Genomic DNA, 25,443 nt, shown 5'->3' with positions numbered 1-25,443 from the left:
AAAGATTAATTATATTGTTTATCAGAAATCAAGGAGAATATTCCTTTATTGTCCCTAAGTGGGGGAGATTTTGATGTAACGAGGTATATCAAGCTGAAATTGGGTTTTCAGGATGGAAACTAAATTGTCAAAATCCTGGGAGGTTCTTAATGTACCATCAAGTCATATCTATCTATCTCTATATATATCTATCTCTCTCTCTCTCTCTCTCTCTATATATATATATATATATATATATATATATACACACACACACACACACACAATTGTTTCAAGCTTCATATAGTAATTCTGTGAAAATATTAAGTTTCGAGTCCTGGTTGAAATGGAAGTAAATTACACTGTATTTTAGTTTCAGAATAACATTTCTTGTTTGTTTAACTGCATTTGCACTGAACGTTCTTTTAGGCCTTTCAGATGAATTAAAGTTATATGGGTCTTAATCTCGTTCATCCGAGTTAAACTTTTATGTGGGAAGTTTTAATATTTCCGAAGGTCCCTGAACGCATCCAACCGGAACTTTAATGCGTTTTCCTTTCCAAAGTTCCGCGTGTTCGTGGTTAATATTCCTACTTTAGTTAGCCATATAAACATGTTACCATTGGGTAAACTGGAATGGAAATTGCGCTGTTTAAACCTCTACAATGTTTTGTTGGTAGGTATAAATGTGACCGAGCCAGAGTGCAACTGACTTTAGTGACTTTCCTTGGATGTAATTCGCCCCAGGTGTGTTTCTTCAGGTGGAAGAACACAAGGTAAGAAGCTAAGTTAGTGTATGAGTATAACGCTGTTAAACATGTGGGTTGGTTGGAAATGTTGATCCAACAAAAACGGGTGTTTAAAATATTAATGTCACAGCTGCCGCCTTCTGTCCTGGGATCAGCGTTCACGAGCCCTTCCTCCTGCAGCTCTACGTCAGTATGGGCTGCCATTTGTAAAGTCAAGAGTCGTAATTTAAAAGCAGTATTGGGTTTAGTAATCCAAAGGGGGGGGGGAAATGGGAGTAAGTTTTTCAAAATCTGATTTTCACCATGTTATTCATATATAAATTCATACATTATAAATAAAAACATACATTTCACAAAATAAAAATTATGGTCAGAACTAAATATTTAGTTTGTAAAATAAATATTTAATTTACTTACTAAATATTCAATTTGGAGCAAAATATTTAGTTTACTAACTAAATATTTGGCTTAAAACGAAATAATTGTTTTCCTAAACTCATTTGCGCCAAGTAAAATATTAATTTTCCTAAATAAATTTTTTAAACATTTATTTAGAAAATCCAATATTTAAGTTTCGCCCCATTATGAATGTTCAATGTGCCCTGGGGTCTCATTTATCAAACATTGTGTAGCCAAGCAGGTTTGTGATCTATCAAACATGGAGTACGCACAGCTGCACGCAATCTCCGCTTTATAAATCGGAGACTAACTAGAATGTTTCTCAGCTGCATTTTAGTCACATCCCGCCCTCACCACACCCACTTACTGCCTAAGTAGTCAATGCAAATTGCCTTGTGGATCTCATGCATATACATAAGCCTGCTGTTGCAGCACTCCGTCAATGACAGTGGTGTCCGTAGATCAAGGCAGATCAAGGAAGCGGAATTTCACAGAAGCAGAAATGGAGGTACTTGTGGGTGAGGTGGAGAAATGAAAGGAAGTGCATTTGCAAAACAAATAAGAGAAAACGGAGTGGCACAGCGTTGCTGAAGCCGTCAATGTTGTGAATTCTTCAGAGATCTGTGGCGGATGTAAAAAAAAATTGTCCATTTGGGATTCGATCCCCAGACTCCCAGGTGAAAGTCACGCATGCTAACCAGTCAGCCAAACGGAGATCTCCCCTGTACAAGTAGCCAGGGCGTATGATTAGTCGGGTCACAGTGACTGGACACACACACTGTCACAGACGCATTACATTCTGTCTCAATCTGTCCCCCTGCTGATATTCTGCATTCCGTATTCTGCGCTTCAGGCTGTGTGTGTGTGCGCGCGTGTGTGTGTATGCCCGTGTGTGGGGGGGGCTTGTTCTGTGTGAAAACGAAGCAGTACAAGTGATAATGCTGCAGGATTTCATAATTTTATCCTTCTCAGCAGCAGCACTGCAGGTGCTCTCAGGGTTTCCCTTACATAGGCGTAGCCGTGGCGGGCCGCCACGGCTGAAATCCCACCACCACACCTACAAAATCCCAAGTTGTTTTTTTTTTTGCGCTGTTTCCCGAAGAAGCAGCGGGAACTACTATGTTGTCGTTTGTGATCACAGCCGGCGGGCAGCAATGAGCAGGCAGGGCAAGGTGAAGTTACAGCATAAGTTACTGAGTATAAAATTAGAAAGGTAGCAGTGGATATAATGCTTTTTGGTTTACATGTTTCAATAGCATTAAGATAAATGAGTGTTGACGATCTTGACAGGGTTTCCTCCAGTGCTTATTAGGCCAGGTTCTCCTCCCCCCACAAGGCTAAGCATCACTTATTCATGTAAAATTTATTTATTTTATCATGTCTGACTTTAACCGCATCTAATACTGTATTACGGCGTGAGCGCAACAGCGACAACTTAAGATCGATGTGTGAGCAGCCTGAGAGTTCGGGTGTTTTCATCTGAACCCTTAAAACCTCCAGCAGGCTACGCTGCACTATTGACGTGTTAGCACGCGGCGCTAACAACTTAGCGACGTGACATGTCTCGGAGAAAGCGTAAAAACACATTGGACGCTTCTGAAGCGGGAAAATAACACTTCTTCTTAAGCAGAGCACGACGTCACCTCGGCTCGTTCACGGCCGAGCCGGACTGAGCTCGATAACATTGACCCAGCACAGCCACTGGGTCGTTGGAGCTGCCCCGTGACTGCCTGATGGAAAACCAGCGGGTTTCATCAGACTCATAGTTTCTTGTTTTTGCTGGGCACCCCCTGTATTTTACCGCTCCCTCCTGCAGTCTTCCCCTATTAAAATTTAAAATGATTCTGTAAATTCCGTGTATCAACAGAAAAAATCGCTGCCTCTGCCAGCTGCAGTAAATGTAGTTTCCAAATAATAAATAAGAGGTGCATTCATCTGTGCATCTCCTTTGATCCGCATAAGTGATATTTTCAGCACCAGAACAGTGAAGCAAAGAAAGATTCCTGAGTTTGTTAGTAATTTTATTTATTAGGTGCATCTAACCTGTTCTATTTTTCTCTGAAATGAGATCAAATCAGTGCTTCTATGGGTTGTCTCCACTCTGCACTGGAAAATTTTACTTTATTTAGAGACTTGTCATAATTTCTCAAAAAAGGGCCCAAAGAAAAAAGGCTTAGGGCCTAAAGGGTTAAACGAAAAGAAGACTGAGTCTATTGTTTTTGACCCCGCAACCACCATGACTTTTACTCTGTTTGTGACCTTTTAACCTTCAACCCCAAACAGTGCATGACAAGTTTCGGGGTAAAGCTAGATGCTGAACTCTCAATAGCCTCACAGATTAACTCCGTAGTGAGGTCTTGCTTTTACCAGCTTCGTCGCCTTACTTGCCTCAGACCAATCTTTAAGTGGAGGCATTTGGAGTCAGTCATCCATGCTTTCATTACCTCTTGCCTGAACTATGTGAATGCCCTCCTAGTTGGTCTTCCGGTCTCCGGTCAATGCTCGACGTAGCCATTGTACCCCTGTCCTGGAACATCTTCACTGGCTCCCTGTCATTTTCCGAATACAGTTTGTTATTGACTTTTGTCTTTAAAGCACTTAATGACTTGGCACCTCCCTATCTTTCTGACCTGCTCACTCCCTATGTACCCACAGGCATGTTGAGGTCGGCTGACCTCCTGCTGCTTTGCACTCCCCGGATGTGTTACAAATGACGGGGTAAACGAGCATTTGTACATGCTGCCCCAAAGCTGTGGAAATCTCTACCTATTACAGTTCGACAGGCTCCATCCTTGGCGGGTTTTAAATCTCGTTTAAAGACCCACTTTTACAATTTGGCTTTTAGACCGTGACTTGTTTTAGTATTTTATTGTGTTCTTAGTATTCCTCATTTTTTTATTTGCTTTCATTGATTGGTATTTATTTTTATCTTCTGTTTTTGTTGCTGTGATTGGCCGTGTTTTGGTCCAGCCTGTGCAGCACCTTGGGCAGCTCCCATGCTGCGTTTTAAATGTCGTCGTCTTCCTCCACTTATCCGGGTCGCGGGGGCAGCATCCCAACTAGGGAGCTCCAGACCGTCCTCTCCCCGGCCACCTCCACCAGCTCCTCCGGCAGGACCCCAAGGCGTTCCCGGACCAGATTGGAGATGTAACCTCTCCAACGTGTCCAGGGTCGACCCGGGGCCTCCTGCCAGCAGGACATGCCCGAAACACTTCCCCAGCGAGGCGTCCAGGGGGCATCCTGACCAGATGCCCAAACCACCTCAACTGACTCCTTTCGATCCGGAGGAGCAGCGGTTCTACTCCGAGTCCCTCCCAAATGTCCGAGCTCCTCACCCTATCTCTAAGGCTGAGCCCGGCCACCCTACGGAGGAAACTCATTTCGGCCGCTTGTATCCGCAATCTCGTTCTTTCGGTCATTACCCAAAGCTCATGACCATAGGTGAGGATTGGGACGTAGATCGACCGGTAAATCGAGAGCTTGGCTTTCTGGCTTAGCTCCCTCTTCACCACGACAGATCGGCTCAGCGTCCGCATCACTGCAGATGCCGAACCATTCCGCCTGTCGATCTCCCGATCCCTCCTACCCTCACTCGTGAACAAGACCCCGAGATACTTAAACTCCTCCACTTGAGGTTGGACCTCTCTCCCGACCCGAAGGCGCAGGGAAGCTACCCTCTCGTCCCCCGGGGTAAACCCCAACACACAGACAGAGAGTCTTGGGGCTAACAAAAAGCCAACCCCAGCCCTCCGCCTCTCACCCGGAGCAACTCCAGCAAAGGAGAGCGCCCAACCCCTCACAAGGACTTGGGTTCCAGAGCCGATGCTATGTGCCGAGGTGAGTCCGACTGTATCTAGCCGGTACCACTCAACCTTTGCCACAAGCTCCTGCTCCTTCCCCGCCAGCGAGGTGACGTTCCATGTCCCAAAAACCAGTTTCCTTGTCCGGGGATCAGACCGCCAAGGCTCCCGCCTCGGTCTGCCACCCGATCCACATTGCACCGGACCTTTCATGTTCCTCCTGCGGGTGGTGGGTCCACAGTTGGATGAGCCCATGTATCCGGTTCGGGCTGGGCCCGGCCGGGCCCCATGGATGAAAGCCCCGCCACCAGGCGCTCGCTCACGGGCCCCAACCCCAGGCCTGGCTCCAGGGTGGGACAACGGTAACCCTCTGGGCCGGGTACTCCCGACTCCTTGATAGTTCATCCATAAAAGATCCTCTGAACCGTTCTTTGTCTCACTCTTCACCTAAGATCAAATTTGTCATGGGAGACCCTACCAGGGGCACAAAGTGCCCCAGACAACATAGCTCGTAGGATCATTAGGGCACTCAAACTCCTCCACCACGATAAGGTGACTGTTCAAGGAGGAGCGTTTTAAATGTGCTATATAAATAAACTATGGTATGGTATGGTATGGTACAGTGTGGTATGGTATGGTACAGTATGGTATGGTATGGTGTGGGATCTAAATATTTATTTAGAAAAATAAATATTTAATTTGAAGCTAAATATTAGGTTTGTAAATTAAATATTTAGCTCCAAATTTAATATTTAGCAAATCAAATAAACATTTATTTTATGAACTAAATATTTAGGTCTCTTAATAAAATATTTAGTTTGCTAACTAAATATGTTTTGTATATTTGTTCTGTTTTTCTTCTGCATGCATTTTTAAGTTCTTTTTTCAAACACAGGAAAGGTTTTATTACCTTGCTGACAGTTTCGATCACTCCTGCGATCTTCATCACAGCTAGCCGCTAATAGAGGCGTCACTTCCTTCTCTGTTTATCCGTGGGCAACAGAGGACGGTGTCGCCCTCTGTCAGCAAGGCATAAAAACCTTTCCTGTGTTTAAAAAAAGAACTTAAAAATGCATTGCTAAGTGCTAACTAAATATTTAGGTGAGATCTGTAACATTTATAATATATCAGGATATATCCTAATATATCCTAACCCTTTACAAATGGCACCCATACATCAGCTCGTCAGTGGCCAGAGATCACAAAAGAATGAAGCTGTCAAGTCTTCAGTGAGAGTGGGGGATCCTGGATCTGTGACATGGTCATCTCCCTCTCCAGGGTTTTCTCTGCTTATGAGAGTGTGATTTACTAGGTTGTAGTATTTGACAGATCTCTGACTCTATTCGCAGGAGGGAGAAAGTAAATGGTGTAAAAGTGTTAACTTGGTGTAATAGTCTTGGAGTGCTCAGAAAAGCTATTTTGTGCTTGCCCTCGTGGTAAAGAAGTTGAAACCCCCAGTTTGATTATTTGAGTTGGGTCATTTTTAACCCGGGAATCTATTTTGGTATTTTGACCTTAGTTGTTCATTTTGGGTAAACATCTTTCAGCTCGCTTTTTGCTTGTTCCTGGTTGAGCCAGTGTTGTTTATTACTTCTGTAAATAAAATACTATTTTTGTTTCCACTGATGCATGCCTACTTTATGTTATGCCAGTCCTTCACCTTTTCTTTAACAAGGCGTAACATTAAAATGAATCTATTTTACGCATTTCGATTAAAAGGCTTTTTATATTGTAAAATATGAAATAGGCCAATATGTAGGCTACTTAGTTGCTGACAGGTTTAAATATGATTAGAAATGTTCTTTAAAAGGCAAAAGCAGTTTGTAAATTGCCAATATTTGCTGAAGAAGTGTTCTTAATTCAAATTCTCTAAGAAATAAAATGTTCAAATCACTGTGTAACCAGATAATATGTGCAATAGACCACGTGATATTATCAAGATCTGGTGTAAATGCTGCTGGTATGTTTCTATATTTTTCCTTTGTTTCATATATGTTGTACATTTTTCTTATATTGGTTTGATTCTCTTCGTTTTATTATTGTTGCATTTACATTTTTTTCTTGTTAAAACCGTTTTTTTCCCCTTTTCTGTCAGTGGAGTCTGCTGGAAACAGGAATTCCCAGAGGAAGGTTTCAGAGGGAATTATAAAGTACAAATTATACCGTTTATCTTAATCTATTTGACGTTTTAAACCATCATTTCAATTAGACAGTAATAATTTCAGTCCAGGATTTTAATTATTTGGTCACCTTTATAGGGCATGTACACACTAGTGGCGTTTTCACATGTTGTGTAATAAATTAATAATAATTAAAGCTGCAAGCAGCGTCGTTCGGCCCTCGCAGCTCCGCGCCGCTCCGGCCTGGCCGGCAGCCCTGGGCACCAGGGCACGTCCGCAGAACACAAACGTCGACCACCCCAACACCAGAAACGGCTAACGGCCACCTTGTCCGCACCTCACCCTGACTCAGCATCCCCTTTGAGCTCACCATTACATTTTATGTCTCACCACTAGGGAATCCTCTATCTTTACCACACTGGTGGTGTGATGACAGTGACCAACTTTAATGCTATTCTGACCATGTTTTTTAAAGTTATCGAAGGATAACGTTATCTAGGTGGCGCTGTGACCAACTACAGAAAAGTCCCATTGAGGTCAGCTTTGGTGACATTATATAACATTCACCAACCGTTTGTGCCTCATTGGCTAAAGGGCATGATTGTTCATTGCCATATTCAGTTTCGGGCAAATCGGAGGCCGTTTGTGGAAGTTACAGTCAAATGTAAGGTCATGGCGTCACGCCAGCATTCACCATGGCATCAAAGCCCCTCCCTTTCTGGAAAGCTATCAGATCTGAATGGTCATTAAAACATCATGAAGACAATGTATGACCTGAGTGTCATTTTCACTAAATTAGAGGGGACAAATATGGCCATTTCACCATAAAACAATAGACTTCCTGTTGTCAGGGGGCGGGGCTTAGGTGATGTCAGCTGTCCACATTGTCGTTGTCTTGAGATGTGGTCAGTGATCACACAGACAAAGTTTGAATTAGATCTGATCATGCACATGGGAGTTATTAAGTCAAGTAATGTCATGGCGAAAGGTCAAAGTTTGAGGCTTAGCCACGCCCACACCTTTATACTTATTTAAAATCCGACGGTTGAATTTTTTCCCCTTTGACTTAAAAGTACATAGCATAAGTTTGAAGGTGATCTGTGTAAAGGGCGACGGGCCATCAATGTCCAAACAACGTGTGCGAAAACCACTAAATCGAGTACTTGGACCAAAATGGCCGACCTCCTGTGCGAAATTTCGCTTGGCTCCAAGAGACTTTTTTGTAGGTCCAGAGACCCTACATGAGTGTACCAATTTTCGTAATCCTCAGTCAAACCTTGTCTTGGGGCTGACAGTTTTAAAGGTCCTAGGGGGCGATATTTCAGAATATAGGCCACGCCCACAAATCTCAGCTGCCCAATTCTATTGGGGGTCAGACTAGGATCACTCACCAGACATTTTGTGGCGATGTCACGATAATTGAAGAAATGAGAGGCAAACGTATTGCCATGGCGTGATGGCGAATTTCGCCATGCTCCCAAAGCCCCGCCTTTTTTCAAAACCTGCCAGTACTGTAGACCAAGTGACCTCAACTTGTCAGCTTTTATTTGCCAGAGATTGCTGGTGATTGCGTAAAAGGAGTCCAATAGGGAGCTGTGAAAAAAAGAGTGGCGTGGCGACAGGTCAAAGTTTGAGGCTTAGCCACGCCCACACCTTTATACTTATTTAAAATCCGACGGTTGAATTTTTTACTTTATGTCTTAAGAGTATATAGCAGATGTTTGAAGGCGATTGGTGAAAAGGGCGATGGAGCATCACTCTCCAAACAACGTGTGCGAAAACCAGTAAATCACGTACTTGGACCAAAATGGCTGACTTCCTGTGCAACTTTGCACTTGGCTCCAAGAGACTTTTTTGTAGGTCCTGAGACACCACATTAGTGTACCAAATTTCGAAATCCTCAGTCAAAGCATGGCTTGGGGCTGACAGTTTTAATGGTCCTAGGGGGCGCTATTTCATAAAATAGGCCACGCCCACCGGATGTTCACATCAAATTTTTTGGGGGGCTGGACTAGGATCACTCACAAGAGGTTTTGTGGCGATATCTTTAGAAATGACGAAATGGGAGGCAAACGTAAGGCCACGTCGGTACGCCTGACTTCGCCGCGCCGCCACAGCCCCGCCTTCTGGAGAAAACTCCCATAAAGTGACGCCAAGCAATCCCAACTTGTCTACAGTTACCTGCTACAAATATGGGGTGATTAGTTGAAAGGGCGAATTTTGGACAATTTCCCAGTAAAACTTGACCTTTTAAGGCCTGAGGGGGCGGGGCTTATGTGACATCATCAATCAACCATTCATTTGTCTTCGGGGGGCGATGACGATTGTCCATAGAAAATTACTTTAAATGTAATTCTTTTATTTATGAAATTAAAGATATTTGAATTTTTTTGGCGAGTGCTCGAACTTTGAGGCCTGGTCCCGCCCCTTCAGTATTTACGAAAAGTCAGTTTTATTTTCTCATTTTAATCGTCCATCGCTTCTGTTCGATCGCACACTATTTTTGAGACAATCGTGCGAAAAATGACCAAACTGTTCAACCAAATATAGAGCCTAGAAATGGCCAAAACGGGGTAAAAATGGCCACTTTAGTCCAAAATGGCCGACTTCCTGTTTGATATTGACCATGGGTGCAAGAGGCTTTTCTGTGCGTATTGTTGAGTTCTACAGGTGTACCAAATTTCATCACTCTACTATGAAAAAAGGTCAATGCGGAGGGGTATTTTTAATTTTCCAGGGGGCGCTGTTGAAACATTTTTATACCAACTTTCATGTTGACAGTGAAATACGTAAATTTCACGCACTTTCTATATTGGGCCAGAATTTGGTGACTTTTTGGATATGCTAAGACCCCCTAAAGGCCACCCAAAGACGCGGAAGAAAAAAAAAGAAAAATAAACGGAGCAGATACAATAGGCCTTCGCAGCGCTTCGCTGCTCGGGCCTAATAATAATTTAATGGTCCGCTTTTACCCACAGTCTTTAGTTTTCTGGGTGATCGCGTGATGTTTTTTTCCACGTCGACGTCAGCCTCACCAAGCAGATGCTGAGTGGCGAATCTGCCGCTGCGGGACAAAACCTCCCCCTCTCAGCAACAACAAACCTGCTAGCCGCAGCTTTTACTTTTACTGCCACCGAATAGAAGTTTCCCGTCGCCCGATTCCACCGGATACCGAGCTGAAATGTAAACGGTGTTGTAGATGTTCCATGGACCGTGAGGCAGTAAAGCTGACACAACAGACATGGCTTCTCGCTAAGAGACAACTGGTGTTCGTGTGACTTCTCAGGTATGTTTACGGGGACAGGTAGTGTTTAGTTTAGCCTGCGTTAACGGCAGTGGCGGTTTAATGCGGTGTTTGAGCTCCTTACACTGTAATCCAACAAAATTGATCTGCTTTCTTTCTTTGTTCATTGTTTAAAAGTTATGTTTGATTGTTTATGATGAACGTTTCAAGACTCCTAATGGTCACGTGTTGGACTTCTAACCCAAAGGCAATTTTTTTCCTGAGCTCAATGATACCAGAAGTAAGATTGTTTATGCTTGTGTTTATAAGACCACATCTGGCTGGTCTTTGTCATCCACAACAGCGCTTTTGTTTTTCTGGTGTCTGTGTGTAAAGTCCATTCATGAGGCTGAGTGCATCATCAGCATACTGCAGCTTTCATGTGTGGAGATCTACAAAGAGGGAAAGTCTGCAGAAGCAGACCTGAATAGTTTGAGATGGCATCCTCTGCAGGACATGGCAGAGAGCAATCCTCTGGAGAGGTTTTGAGTAAATCATACGTGTGTGTGTGTGTGTGTGTGTGTGTGTGGTGGTGGTGGTGGTGGGGGGGGGGGGTCACAAGTTGTTATTCAAGTTAATAACAGGATGAGGAAGGGCTGTGATTGGGCTCGCAGGAGTGTGTGTGTGCGTGCGTGACACATTAGGTGTTGCCTCCTGTTAAACTGTAAAATTATTTCAGTACATGGTGTTGTGTACATTCTTCTTGAAGGAGGACATAATTACGCATTAAACCCATGATTATATGACAGTTTATGGTTTTAATTTTAAAAAGAGGGGTATGATTACAGTTTTCTGTTTTTGAGTACCATCTCTTTCACTCTGCCATTTATGAATTAGCACACAAGTTCCTTCCCAGTCAACATTACACAAGAACAACAACACCCAGAGCCCTTGGGCAACCTACAGCTGCATGTTTTTATCATCGACATATACATATCAGGTTTTTATCAGACCGATCACAGAGGAGTAAATGCTGTTCTGTAAGGGAAAGGGTAAAACATCACCAATGATAAGAGTTTAATTTGAATAGTGTCAAGTTGCTCTGATAATCATGCAAGTTGGTTAAACGGTCATTTGTTATCAGTTCAGTAGCTGTTGTGGCCTGTTGGTGTGTAGTACTGTGGGTATCTGTTTGCATGTTACTGAGACGCGTGTGTGTGTGTGTGTGTGTGTCAGGTGTGCAGGTGGTGACCACATGGAGAAGCCTTCATCTTCAGAAAGAGCAGCGCCTGAGGAGAAGACTGGTCTGGTGGAGGTAACTCAATTCAGTTTATTTGTTTGGCGCCAAATCAGAACAAGAGTCGTCTCAAGGCACTTCACAAAGTAAACATTCCTGTGGAAACTACTTATCAGTGCTCTGAGTTCAGTTCATTATTCCAGTTAGTTAAAGGTTTTCTATATAAGGAAACCCAGCAGATTGCAAGGAGTCACTGACTTGTTGTGTCAGAGTCTTTACAGCAATCCTCATACTAAGCAAGCATGTAGCAATAGTGGAGAGGAAAACTGCCCTTTAACAGGAAGAAACCTCCAACAGATCCTGGCTCAGTATGAGCAGCCATCACGTGGGGGTTTGAGAAGATGGAGCAGATACACAAAAGAACAATCAGATGAACTTGTAGTCGTAGCTTTTATGCATCATGAGAGGGAGAATGTTCAGTAGTTGTCAGTAGTGTGCCAGCAGATGCCCTCCTCCAGGGGGCTATTGCAGTTCAGCAGAACACAAGACCTGCTCCTTAACATATAGTATAAAGTACTTAATTTAACACATTTATTATGAAACGTTAAATCCTCACTTTGTGTGAGACAGTCATTCTGTTCAAAGTGGTGCACCATTGGTCCAAAGACAGATTGTCTTAAGATTTGAAGCAACCCCAGCAATGTTTTAGTATTTTTAAATAATTTTCTCAAGCCAGTATGTGTTAAAAAGGGCTGCATGGTGGCACAGTTGTTAGCACTGTTGCCTCGCAGCACAAAGGTCGCAGGTTCAAAACTCGGCTGCAGCCTTTCTGCGTGGAGTTGCGTGTTCTCCCCATGCATGCGTGGGTTTCCTCCAGGTACTCTGGTTTCCCCCACAGATCACAACATGCCCTGTAGGTTATAAATTGTAAGTCGCTTTGGATAAAAGCGTCTGCCAAATAAATAATCATAAACAAAATGACCACCCAGCCACTACCGCCCTCTGTGGCCAGAATGTTACACTTGCAACTTCAAACTGGCTGGATGCTCTGTTGGGTCTTTTAAATTGAGCTGACATGCGTAGTTCAGCAGTCTGCTTCCAGCATGTTTTAGATCATGAACAGAGCTGATTTGTTTAATTTAGTGATGAACCCCTGCTGTAGAAACTAAAAAGTCTAGGAGACGTTTCTTGTCAGATTAAGGTGTTTTCTGGCTCTTCTCAAGATAATTTTTCCTGTGTCAATGATTTTGATACTAAAAAAATTAAAAGATGTGTGTATGTTGACAACATTCATGTCTCTTAAGAAGTTGTACCACCCTGAGTCGTGTAAAAATGTGACTCAATACGTGTGGACAACTTTTGTTTCTGCGCATACCTGTAGTTATCATTCAGTTATTGTTATCGAGGTGAAATCCTCAATATATCATGATATTGATTTTAGGCCATATCGCCCAGCCCTATTCTGATGTGTGAGTGTCGTAGACGGTCACCTGCCACACTTCTTCACATATTCTGGACTTGCCCAACACTCTCTAAGATTTGTGGCTAACAGACTCCACCAGGTGCCCGAGCCACCTCAACTGGCTCCTATCGATGTGGAGGAGCAGCGAATCTACTCCGAGCCCCTCACGGATGACCGAGCTTCTCACCCTATCTCTAAGGGAGATCTATATTATTATATATATATATATATATATATATATATATATATATATATATATATATATATATATATATATATTGTGAAAGACAACTGAACACTCACTGTGTACAATATGAATTTAAAAAGTCAATAAATCTCCTAATATTTATTGAACTTCAAATATAAAACAAACTCAAAACATTAACAATGTGCAAACTGTTTCAGAACAATAGAAAATAAAACTGATTCAAGTCTTTTCCTCAACTGTTTAAAATTAACAAAATCAAACAAAATAGTGGCCTGTCGCAGTAGAATCTTCAAGTAAAAAAAAAAATCACACTTCCGCGTTATAGTAAAACATTAAACTAAAATATACATAAAAAATAGTGCAAACATTAAACACCAAACTTAAAGGGATATTCGACTCAGAAGTAAAATTGTGTAAGGAATGTTCTAGCCTCTAGGTTCTAGAACCTTCCTTTTACTTACATTGTTTTATGCTAAGCTAAAACAAAACTTACTGCTTCCAGATGAGCTTGTTAGCTACAAAATCCTTTTTCTCACATATCCAACTCTGGGAAATCTAACAACAGACAAAGCTTTACTTAGAGGTGGAATATTCCCTTAAGTAAACAATGAAAAAGATGCCAGATTTTTATTAATTTTTTTATCGAGCTTTAAAAATAATTTCGACCGATGGCAGATATAGAAAACATCAGCCCGATATATTGGTCGGCCTCTAGTTTTTTGTATATTTTTAAATTTTATTTTAAAAAACATTGTTTAGATCATAAAATAGAGAATTCAGAAGAACAGGGGAAACATTGGGGAAGTAAAAATAAAACAGAGCATTTTTAAAATCGGTTCCACATTCACAAGTACTAGCCTTGAATTGCATATTATATTAAGACCAGGATTTATTTTAAGCTGTTCATATGTTAGGATCCCAACTGAGCCGAACGTTTCTTTGGTAGGGAATGTGTAAGTGATTCTCAGTTATCCAGGGCGTGGTAATCCTGATGGGTTCAAATGCAACCTAAAGGTGTGGTTCACTGAAAAAACATTTAAAATTGGCCCTTGCAGCTCCGCTCCGCTCCGGCCTGGCCGGCAGTCTGGTGCACCCGGGAACGTCTGCTGAACATAAACATCAACCACCCCGACACCAAAAACTGCGAACTGTCTCCTCGTCTGCACCCCACCCTGACTCAGCATCTTCTGAGCCCACCATTAAGTTACACATCTAACCATCTTTACCACACTGGTGGTGTCATGACACAGACCAAGTTTAATGTTATTCTGACCACGTTTTTTGAAGTCATTGAAGGTTAAAGTTATCTAGGGGGTGCTGTGACCAACTACAGAAAAATCCCATTGAGGTCAGCTTTGGTTGACAAAGATGGTTTTCTGTTATTTTGGCATCAATCGGACGTTGTGTGTGTTATCTAGAGCCAGAGAGCCGAAAGGGGTTGGAGCTACAGGGGTTTGAACCAACAACCACATCAATGTGTTTGGTGCAGTCATATGATAACACAAGCCAAGTATAATGCCATTCTGACCTTGCCTTTAGAAGTTGATAAAGTTTGAACCCATCTAGGGGGCGCTGTGACCATTTAAAACTAAATCCCATAGAGGTCATCTTTGGTCATCAAAGATGGTTTTCTGTTAATTTGGCATCAATCCAACGTTGCATGGGTCATCTAGAGCCAAAAGGCTGTAAGTGGGCGGAGTTAAAGGGATTTGAACAAGTGAGCACATACATGTTTTGATTGCAGTTGTGTGATGACTCCCACCATGTTTGATATAGTTTGGAGCTTTTGTTGCAGAAGTTACAAAGGTTTTATTGTATCTAGGGGGCACTGTCCCAAATTTAGGAAATACTCCATGAAGCAGTTTGTAGGTTGATAATAGTCATTTGTGTGCAGTTTGGTGTGAATTGCATCATGCATGTGTTACTCAGGGACTAATATCTGTCAGGGGGCGGAGGTAAAGCGATATCAACCAATGACCACAGGATTGTGTTGGGTGCCTTTGTGTGATGACATATAGCAAGTTGGTTGCAGTTATGACCTCGTCTGTAGAAGTTATTACAGTTTTAAAGGTATGTAGGTGGCACTGTGGTGATATTATACAACGTTCACCAACCGTTTGCGCCGCATTGGCTAAAGGGCATGATTGTTGATTGCCATGTTCAGTCTCGTGCAGATTGGAGGCTGTTTGCAGAAGTTACAGTCAAACGTAAGGTCACGGCGTCACGCCAGAATTCGCCATGGCATCAAAGCCCCTCCCTTTCTGGAAAGCTATCAGAACTGAATGGTCTTTACAGCATCATGAAGATAGTGCATGACCTTAGTGTCATGTTGACTAAATTAGAGGGGACAAATATGAGCATTTCACTATAAAACAATCAACTTCCTGTTGTCAGGGGGCGGGGCTTAGGTGATGTCAGCTGTCCACATTGTCATTGGCTGTGTCTCAATTCAGGGTCTGCATCCTTCGAAGGACCCAGCCTACTCGGCCGACGTGGGCTGGGTCCTCCGCCGACCGAGTAGACCGGATATTAACGGCTGTGAATTTGGACAGGCCTAGCCTTCATGAATTCCCGCCCCTCCCTCGGCGAACGTTCCGTCGCCTAGCAACCGTGGAACTGCTGAGCAGAAGAGAGAAGGAACTTTAAACGGAGCTCGAAGTTTCATTTAGCTTTTTAATCATTTCCTTGACTGTTGGAGAGCTAATTCAGAGAAAATACTTTCGACAAGCTGAGCCTGAGCAAAGATGTGATAATAGTTTTTAATACTTTCTAAGGGTCTTCATTTGACCAAAACCGATTTATCACCTTTTAAGACTTTTCAAGACCCAGCGGATACCCTCTAGTAAACAATTCTCATTTGTAAACAAAAATAAAATTCAAGAGTTTAATGCAGAACTGATTTTATTTAGATATTTCATTTATATGTACATGTTTAATCTTTATTAACCATTTTTTTCTAGCAAAGTAAAAAGCTGTCAAAGTTCTCCCTTCTCTCTGTGCCCTCTGCAGCCTCATGTCCTCCCTGATCAGCTCCAGAAGCTGGTCATCGCTGGCACCTTCCCCTGGATGCCCATTTTCTCCAGAATAGTCTTAACAAACATGTAAGGAAAGAAACAGGAAGAGAAAAGAGGACGACGGGTTATTCCTTTCATGTTTTCGCAGAAAAAAATAAACTGAAACCAGTTTTTAAAATATGAGTTGTTATTGTACCTCCATGCCACAGCCGCCGAATACTTTGCTCCAGTGATCATGTGGTCCATCTCCGCCCTAAAAGCTTAATAAATTCCCTGGTTTTCTCTTTTGTTTCTAAAATATAAACTTCTATTAAAATCAGGGGGAAAACGTAGCGGGAGAAGTACGACACTGAGCGGCCGAACATACGAGCCAAGACCGCAATACAAGCACTTTTACTGTAACATTTCTAACTAAAATAATGTTCATGTGTCACAAAAAGCCCTTAACCTAACAGTTTTCAAGCTTATACTGACATTTATGTGCGCAATCCTCTCCAACAGCTCCTGCTTCGCTGTCCGCCATTGTTTTTAAGTTTTTCTGCCGGCCGGCCCGCAAGGCATCTTGGGAAATGCTACCTATTGAAGGATACACCGGACCCATCCTTCATTCAGGCGAAAAGAAGGCCGCATTCGTCGACCGCATTTGAAGGAGTCTTCGAATTGGGACAGGCCGAGTCGCGGCGCTGTGACGTAACCGGCCGACAAATCCGGCCGACGTAGGATGCAGACCCTGAATTGAGACACAGCCATTGTCTTGAGATGTGGTCAGTGATCACACAGACAAAGTTTGATATGGATCTGATCATGCACATGGGAGTTATGTGGTTGTTGATTCAAACCCCTTTAGCTCCACCCCCTGTCGGCTCTCTGGCTCTAGATAACACACACAATGTCTGATTGATGCCAAAATAACAGAAAACCACCTTTGTCAACCAAAGCTGACCGCAATAGGATTTTTCTGTAATTGGTCGCAGCGCCCCCTAGATAACTTTAACCTTCAATAACTTCAAAAAACGTGGTCAGAATAGCATTAAACTTGGTCTGTGTCATCACACCACCAGTGTGGTAAAGATAAAGTATCCCCTAGTGGTGAGATGTGTAATTTAATGGTGGGCTCAGAGGAGATGCTGAGTCGGGGTGAGGTGCGAACGAGGACACCGTTTGCGGTTTCTGGTGTCAGGGTGGTCGACGTTTATGTTCCGCTGACTGACGTGACCGGGTGCACCGGGCTGCCGGCCAGGCCGGAGTGGCACGGAACTGCGAGGGCCGAACGACGCTGCTTGCAGCTTTAATTACGAATTATGGTTGGTCACTGAACATGAAAATAGTCTCCTACACCTATCTCCTGGATTAGCTTCTGTTAGAAAATTGACAGGGAAACTCCAGGATTAGAAAAGCCTGGCAGCTCTACGTCACACTATCACTTAACATTCATGTTAACATCCATCTTGACTCACAGCGGGGAAGGCTGTTGTTGGTTTAGCGTCCAGGAAACCCCAGAGAACGTCTCAGCTAGTGTAAGCTAACCGTTAGCATTAGCAACACCCCAACATGGCTTCTGTTATTAGTAGAGATAAAACATCAAAGTTGTAGAGCAAACAGTAAGTGGTAGAGTCACATTGATGTTAGTTAATCGGTGTAGAAATATCCAAATATCAGGAAAGACTCCAATCCTGTTGTCTGAAGCTCAACTCTCATGTGGCTCAATTCTGGTTCTGGAAACTGGAGCACCAGAGCTTTTTTTCCCTACAAGGGACCCCAAGTACAACCCACAAGGCATTAATTCCTACCAGAGACCACTACTAATGTACTGATTAAATGAGTGAACCACCTTCAAACTGGCTCTAGATAACACACACATATATATATATATATATATATATATATATATATATATATATATATATATATATATATATATATATATATATATAATATGTATGTATGTATGTATATATATATATAACTTGGGCGGGGTAGTAAAATGTCATAATGTCTGTTAGTTTTACAGGTAATGGTGTTTGTATCTGAGCCTTAGATTGGGAATTAACTGCCTTGTTGTGTTTTTAATCACCAGGATAATGCCGATCCCAAAGGTGCTGAAGGTGGACAGGCTGATGCTCAGACCTCGAGGAAGAGCAGCTCCCGCTCTTCCCGCAAGAGCTTCCGTCTGGACTACCGGCTGGAGGTTAAACAACAACAGTCACTTCAAAAAGAGCTTCGGGCTGCTACTGAGTGGCTTAAATTGTTTATCTTTGAGTTCAGGAGGAAGTGACAAAATCTTGTCTGGACAAAAATGGCCGCTGGACCAACCCCTGGCCCACATGGCGGTTCCCGTCCTACACCATGCTGCTCCGGTTCCTGCTGTTGGAGAAGAACCACAGCAATGTACCAACCAGTAAAGAGGTGGGGGTTCCCTTAAACCTCGACTCGGCCCAGTAATCTCACTCAAGTAGAAATCTTCTTAAATATGTATTTAGTAACATTAATGTCATCATGTCATAAACACAAACCAACTTTACGGCGGCCAGTTTAGTTGTAATAATTAGCATCAAAGCTCATCTTTCACAGCTCTTTAAACTGTTACCTTGTGTCAACTGTGTATTTATACCTTCTGGAAGCATTTCAGAGTTCAGGGAGGGATTATGTGCTTTCACACAGCAGCACACACTCATTTAACCCTTTACTAGCAGACTGTTGTCGTATTCAGTCTCCAAAACATGGATTTACTCGTCAGATGTCAGCTGAGTTTGATGCAGTGGCTGAAAGATTAGCCTGTGGAACTCAGAGATGCTAAATTTAATGTAAACACATTCTGGATAAGTTCTTTGTAAATCCCCGTCTCGTCTTCTTCAGACTTTGGACAGCGAGCTCCCGGTGATGGAACCGTACTTTGTCCGAAGTCCAGACCTTTCAGACTCTCGTCCAGGCTTGAGGGTCACCTGGCTGGGCCACGCTACGGTCCTGGTTGAGATGGAGGGTGTTAATATTCTGACAGACCCGATTTTTAGCCAGAGAGCCTCACCGTTTCAGTTTATGGGACCTAAAAGGTACAGAGGACCCCCCTGCTCTGTGGAACAGGTCTGTAGGACTTTACTTTGTGTTTTGTTTTAGTTTTTTTGAAGGGGGGGGGGGGGGGGGGGGGGGGGGCTAAAAAAGTAATTTCACATCTGTTTGCTTCTTTCCTGTCTTCCCGACAGCTGCCAAGGATTGACGCGGTTCTCATCAGTCACTCTCACTTCGATCATCTGGATGCTGGATCTGTTGCCAGTCTAAACGCTCGGTTTGGGGGGGAGTTACGTTGGTACGCGTGAGGAGTTTCTTACCCACAGATGGATTCATTTTTGTATTCTGCAGAACGAGTCTTTAAAAGCACCATTAATCTGACTGGAGCCTTCTCTAATTAGAGTTGAACATGTCTGACAGGTTCGTGCCTCTGGGGCTGATGGACTGGCTCGTGAAGATGGGCTGTGAGAATGTGATGGAGCTGGACTGGTGGGAGGAGAATTGCGTCCCGGGTCATGACAATGTCACGTTTGTCTGCACACCATCTCAACACTGGAGCAAACGCACAGGGTGGGACGACAACAAGGTAGGATTACTGCAAACGCAGTCATAGCATCTGTGGTTTCACCATTACTGACCAGCGGTTAACTGGTGTAGATCATCTGTTTTACTGCAGCCTAGCATTCCTGAAGAACTCAAAGCTAATTTTACATCAAGTGTCAGTAGAGCTGGAGGAAAATGTGTTAAATGTAAGAAACGTGTTTGTGATCCAGCTTCTCCTCTGCTGCTGTTTCAGTCTTTATGGGGCAGCTGGTCTGTTTTGGGTCCAAGCTTTCGATTCTTCTTCGCTGGCGATACCGGCTACTGCTCCTCCTTCCAGGAGATTGGACGACGCTTTGGACCTTTTGACCTTGCAGCAATTCCTATAGGAGCGTACCAGCCCAGGTTGGTATGCAACCCTTTAAAAGAAACACAAACTTTATCCACAGTGAGCGTGACCTGAAGCGTTGTGTGGGTTTCCAGATACGTGATGCGGGGCCAGCATGTGGATCCAGAGGAGGCAGTTCAGATCCATCAGGACCTTCAGGCCAAGCAGTCTGTGGCCATACACTGGGGGACCTTCGCCCTGGCCTATGAGGTAGGACATACAGATAATCGGATTAGTTACATCAGAATGAAACGGGGTCGGTACCAGTTCAGCTCGGGGTCCTGCGCTTGTCTATGATGTCACACAATGGCAAATCCACTCAGCTTTTACACTTACGTTTTGGAAAGAGTTTAGCAGTTTTGTTATACATTCTTGTGTCTTACAGCCTACATCTTTTCTTTATAACTGTAATTTGGCAATAAAACACCATATTGTCTTCGTTTTTGTAAGGAATGTTCAACAACATAAAACCAACATCAGACTGTTAAAAAGCACAACAGGTCTTAAACGTGACATTTTTTAAATTAATTTATATAATTAGCAGCCATGTCTGTTTTTATTAATTTAGGATTCATCTGTATATTTTATAAGTTCTTATGTAAACAAATCCATTCATTAATTAAAAATGTTGCTTGCTATTTGTTCAGGTTTTTTTTTTTTTTGCCTCATTTCATCAAAATCAGTTTTCTATGGCATCCATCCATTTTCATTCGCTTATACGGAGTCGGGTCGCGGGGGCAGTAGCCTAAGGCGAGAGGCCCAGACTTCCCTCCACCGTGTCCTGGGTCTACCTTTAGGTCTCCTCCTGGTTGGACGTGCCCGGAAAACCTCACCAGGGAGGCGTCCAGGAGCCATCCTGACCAGATGCCCGAGCCACCTCAACTGGCTCCTCTCAGTGTGGAGGAGCAGCGGGTCTACTCCGAGCCCCTTCCGGATGACCGAGCTTCTCACCCTATCTCTAAGGGAGAGCCCAACCACTCTTTGGAGAAAACTCATTTCGGCCTCTTGTATCCGTGATCTCGTTCTTTCGGTCACTACCCAAAGCTCATGACCATAGGTGAGGGTAGGAACGTAGATCGACCGGTAAATCGAGAGCTTCACCTACTGACTCAGCTCTCTTCACCACGACAGACCGGTTCAACGCCGGCATCACTGCAGATGCAGCACCAATCCGCCTATCGATCTCATGCTCCAGTTTTCCCTCACTCGTGAACAAGACCCCGAGATACTTAAACTGCTCCACTTGGGGCAGGACCTCATCCCTGACCCGGAGAAGGCATTCTACCCTTTTCCGAATCAAGTCTCAGATTTAGAGGAGATTATTCTCATCCCAGCTGCTTCACACTCTGCTGCGAGGGGGCTGTCGTTGCCCACGTGAATGTTAAAGTCCCCCAGCAGAAAGAGGGAGTCACCGGAAGGAGCGCTTTCCAGCACCCCCTCCAGGGTCTCCAAAAAGGGTGGGTAGTCTGAACTGTAGTTTGGTGCATAAGCACAGACCACAGTCAGAACCTGTCCCCCCCACACGTAGGCGGAGGGAGGCTACTCTCATTCACTGGGGTAAACCCTAAAGTACAGGCAACGAGATGGGGGGCAACAAGTATGCCCACCCCTGCTCGGCGCCTCTCAGTGGGAGCAACTCCAGAGTGGTAGAAAGTCCAACCCCTCTCAAGGAAACTGGTTCCAGAGCCAGAGCCATGCGTTGAGGTGAGTCCGACTATATCTAGTTGTAACCTCTCAACCTCACACACCAACTCAGGCTCCTTTCCTACCAGAGAGGTGACATTCCATGTGTCAAGAGCCAGCTTCTGTAGCCGAGGATCAGACCGACAAGGTCCCCGCCCTCAACTACCACCCGTCACACACTGCACCCGACCCCTTTGGCCTCTCCCACGACTTGTGAGCCCATGGGAAGGGGGACACACGTTTTCTCTTCGGGTTGTGTCCGGCCGGGCTCCGTGGGTGAATGCCCGGCCACCAGGCGCTCGCCAACGTGCCCCACCTCCAGGCCTGGCTCCAGAGGGGGGCCCCGGTGACCCACGTCCGGGCGAGGGAACACGGTTTCCATTTATATAATTCATCATAAGAGGTCTTCGGGCTGCTCTTTGTCTGATCCCTCACCTAGGACTTGTTTGCCATGGGTGACCCTACCAGAGGCAGAAAGCCTCAGACAACTTAGCTCCTAGGATCATTGAGACACTCAAACCCCTCCAACACGGTAAGGTGACAGCCCAGGGAATAAAACTTATTTTCTATGAAAGTGTTGGTTTTTGGACTACAGGACTACAACCGCTAGTTTGTTCGGACCAATCAAAATCTTCAGTGTCAACATGCTAACGTAATTTTTACGACTGTGGTAGTACGAACTTTAGAAAGTCCTGTCTTCAGCCAATCATGTAGTGTGACGTCATCGGCAGGTGCAGGTCCCCGAGCCGATCTGGTACCTACACCGGCTTAAGTCATTTCATGCTATAAACGTGTCATCAGTGTTGTTGTCTCTAATAAGTTTAGATGAGAGGAAACGCATTCTGATATGTCCCTAGTATCTATACTTCTACTCAAGTAGTGAATGAACACTTCCTCCCAACCAAACAAATGTCATGCTGCTTGTCTCAGTTAACCTTTTTGACTTCCATGTAGTTTTATAGTTTTTTCTTAAACCATTGCTTATCCATCTAAAATGCCTCTTTAATCATAATTACAGGCAGTTTTATAAGCTGGGTGGTAAGAAACTCCAAATGTTCATAAGGTTACAGCAACAGACTTCTCAGGATGCTTCTAAGTGACACAGAAATGAAGCAGTTTAATCGTGAAGGACAAAGCGCCTTTTTACTTTTAAAGGTGCAATTTGTAAGAATTCTAGTGAAATAATCACAAATCAGGCTCAATCATGTTGGAGCAAAGTTGTACTGAAGCAGAATTCTTTCTCAGATGGCTGGGGGTTGTCAGTCGGACATAGTTACTGTTTACACTGAGTTTAAGTTGCCAAATCTGCAGTGAGCTAACGCAGCAGCGCATCAACTTACCAAAGAAAATAAACTCAGAGAATGAACAGCGTTCAGTGGTGGAACTATTGGGAGCTCCATGGCAGACGTTACTTCCGTATTCCGTTCTTTCAGTTGAGACCTATAGGAGTGTCCGAACTCTGCATCTCAATGACACTGGCTATAAATATATTGTGGAGATTTTTTAAAAAATGATAAAAGTGGTTCTCCCACATTTGCATTAAAAAACCTCCACTAATAACACGACTTGGACCAAAAGCAGCTATTGAAGTTCAGCATGTGCCTCAGTCCTCCACTTGCGTATTTAGCAACAGAACACCTCTGCTGTGAGGTTCTCCGCTCAATAATATCAGAGGAGAAATAGCCGGCTGCTACCATTTCAACTTTAGAGTCCCAAAAAGAAAAACACTGTTTGAAGTCATGAACAAGAAAAGACGTTTGGGCATAGAAAACGGCGACTGGTGTTTAGCGCTCACTCGTTTCCTCTGGCAAAGCAGGTTTCCGGTTCTGGCAAACGTAGCCTGGGATATAAACCAGCAGGAAGAGTGAGTGCTCCGTGTTTGTGTTTAAAGAGCCGGCTTGTTTGCAGATTCGCTATTGCAGCTTTAATGAGTCGTTCAGAACTATAACAGCAAGCTAACAGCAAGATGATAAACAACTACACTTCCTGAAATGCCGGAGACAAACTACCGTAATAACTGTAGTAAGTGTTCTCTACTGTAAATCACCCATGAGTGCTAACACCAGATATGACAATGTATTATTTACTTATCGTGTGTCTGACTCGTCTTTGCTTGTCATCTAGAATCTTATGGGAATGATCTGTAACTGGCAACGGCCATGAAACTCAGAACGGCAGTGAGAAAGTACATTTTTGCTTAAAAAAAGGGCCGCAGTACCCACATTTGACCACAGGATGTCATTCTTACAAATTGCTCCTTTAACTTGATCTCACTGGTCACGGTCGTAAGTGGAATACCTTTGGGAGGCAAACAACTCGGAGTTAAACATAGCCTCACTGGTCCTGCTCAAGGCTTTACTAGTGTGCAAAAATCATTAGTAATTGTTAAAATCAGATATGAATAACCATTTTATTCATTGATGATGGTCTTGATCTTTGGTTTTAAAGCTACAGTTCTATAACCAACCTCTCTTCTGCTCTCGTCTCTGTGTAGAACTATCTGGAACCACCAGTTCGTCTCAGAGAGGCTCTGGAACAAAAAGGACTGAAACCAGAATCTTTCTTCACTTTGCATCACGGAGAGTCTCGGCTCATAGCCACGCGTGACCCTGATGTGTTTGACTGACGTGGCGGGGGCTGTCTGTGGCCGCCTCACTCCAGATTTATGCCTGTAAAAAGAAAATGTGCACTTTGCCTTAGAGTGAATAAAGTATTAAATGTAGTTTTACCTGCAGGAGCTGTGAATCTACTGAAAATACCCAGTTACTAGCATCCATTCATAAGTGGACTGGGCTCAATGGGGAACATCTCAGATTAATTTGAAAATATCATCAGCCGGAAATGATTCTGAGCTGAACAAATAGTTTAGAAATGTCATTTTAAACATTTTAAACATTTTGATTATTTTCAGTTGAAGTCTAGGGTCTGCACACTGAGGGTTCATGTAAGTGGTTTCATGCTCACGGGTAAATCTGACTAGTCAGTGTGATGCAACAAAGCTTATAAAAGTAATGGTGCCGGCACTTAGAAAATAGTTTCTGATTGTACCGAGGGCAATCAAACCCACACGACACACAAATGCATCTGTTGAATGTCTGCGGTGATGTGAGAAATGTGCCGAGTTGAGCTGGTTTCAACTGTTTTCATGCAACCTCACACATCTGATCAGTTTTATTTCTTAGCAGTTTAGTTGCTTAAATCTTGTCTGAATCAGAATAGTTGTAATTTTGTGCCAGATTTGGACAGAGGGTTTAGCTCATTCCTGCAGTAATCTCGTTAAGGCCAAGCAGATCATTGTGGTTTACGTTTTAAAATTACTTTGAAATATGAATGTTTGCTTTTGTATTAACTAGTATCTGGATGACAGGAAAAATACAATAAATAATCCTTTAATCCTTTTCTGAAGTTGACGTTTTCTGACTAAAGTACTTTTTTTTCAATTTCAGTTGAAACTTTTCATTTACTGGAGAAACAAAGTTTGATGCCCTCTAATGATCATATATAAAACAGCAGCTGTTTGATTGCAGAGTATTAAACCCTTCAAAGCTGATAAATAATCCAAAATTCATATTAAAATCTGTTAATGTAACAATTATCTTTCATTTCTCTTTGTAATCAGACACGTTTCATTAGGC

At 43.4% G+C, this 25,443-nt stretch overlaps 1 protein-coding gene across 4 annotated transcripts; it reads left to right on the top strand.

The window, feature by feature from the left end:
* The first annotated feature begins 436 nt into the window (after window positions 1–436).
* On the top strand, window positions 437–25,206 carry napepld (N-acyl phosphatidylethanolamine phospholipase D). Of its 4 annotated transcripts, XM_054739704.2 has the most exons (11): window positions 534–655; window positions 727–755; window positions 11,507–11,585; window positions 18,269–18,379; window positions 18,457–18,597; window positions 19,048–19,272; window positions 19,392–19,495; window positions 19,618–19,783; window positions 19,994–20,142; window positions 20,221–20,335; window positions 24,303–25,206. In XM_054739704.2, the coding sequence occupies exons 1-11, from the start codon at window positions 593–595 to the stop codon at window positions 24,432–24,434; spliced, it is 1,314 nt and encodes a 437-aa protein (XP_054595679.2). In that variant the 5' UTR covers window positions 534–592; the 3' UTR covers window positions 24,435–25,206. The 4 variants fall into 4 exon arrangements, with proteins under 4 accessions (XP_015814347.3, XP_054595680.2, XP_054595679.2 ...); XM_015958861.3 differs by having other exon boundaries at window positions 437–755; XM_054739705.2 differs by lacking the exon at window positions 727–755 and having other exon boundaries at window positions 525–655.
* Window positions 25,207–25,443: the final 237 nt, after the last annotated feature.

The sequence above is a fragment of the Nothobranchius furzeri genome, chromosome 1 (genome assembly GCF_043380555.1).
Source record: "Nothobranchius furzeri strain GRZ-AD chromosome 1, NfurGRZ-RIMD1, whole genome shotgun sequence".
In the NCBI taxonomy this organism is placed as follows: domain Eukaryota; kingdom Metazoa; phylum Chordata; class Actinopteri; order Cyprinodontiformes; family Nothobranchiidae; genus Nothobranchius; species Nothobranchius furzeri.
Note: the sequence above shows the minus strand (reverse complement) of the source record. Positions and strands in the feature narration are given on the sequence as shown.

Bases quoted from the DNA above. Each gene is read 5' to 3' on its own strand.
- napepld (XM_015958861.3), top strand. From the start codon at position 616: ATGGAAATTGCGCTGTTTAAACCTCTACAATGTTTTGTTGGTAGGTAT. The intron at 756-11,506 runs GTAAGAAGCTAA...TGTGTGTGTCAG, and splicing joins TTCAGGTGGAAGAACACAAG to GTGTGCAGGTGGTGACCACA. The intron at 20,143-20,220 runs GTTGGTATGCAA...GTGGGTTTCCAG, and splicing joins ATAGGAGCGTACCAGCCCAG to ATACGTGATGCGGGGCCAGC.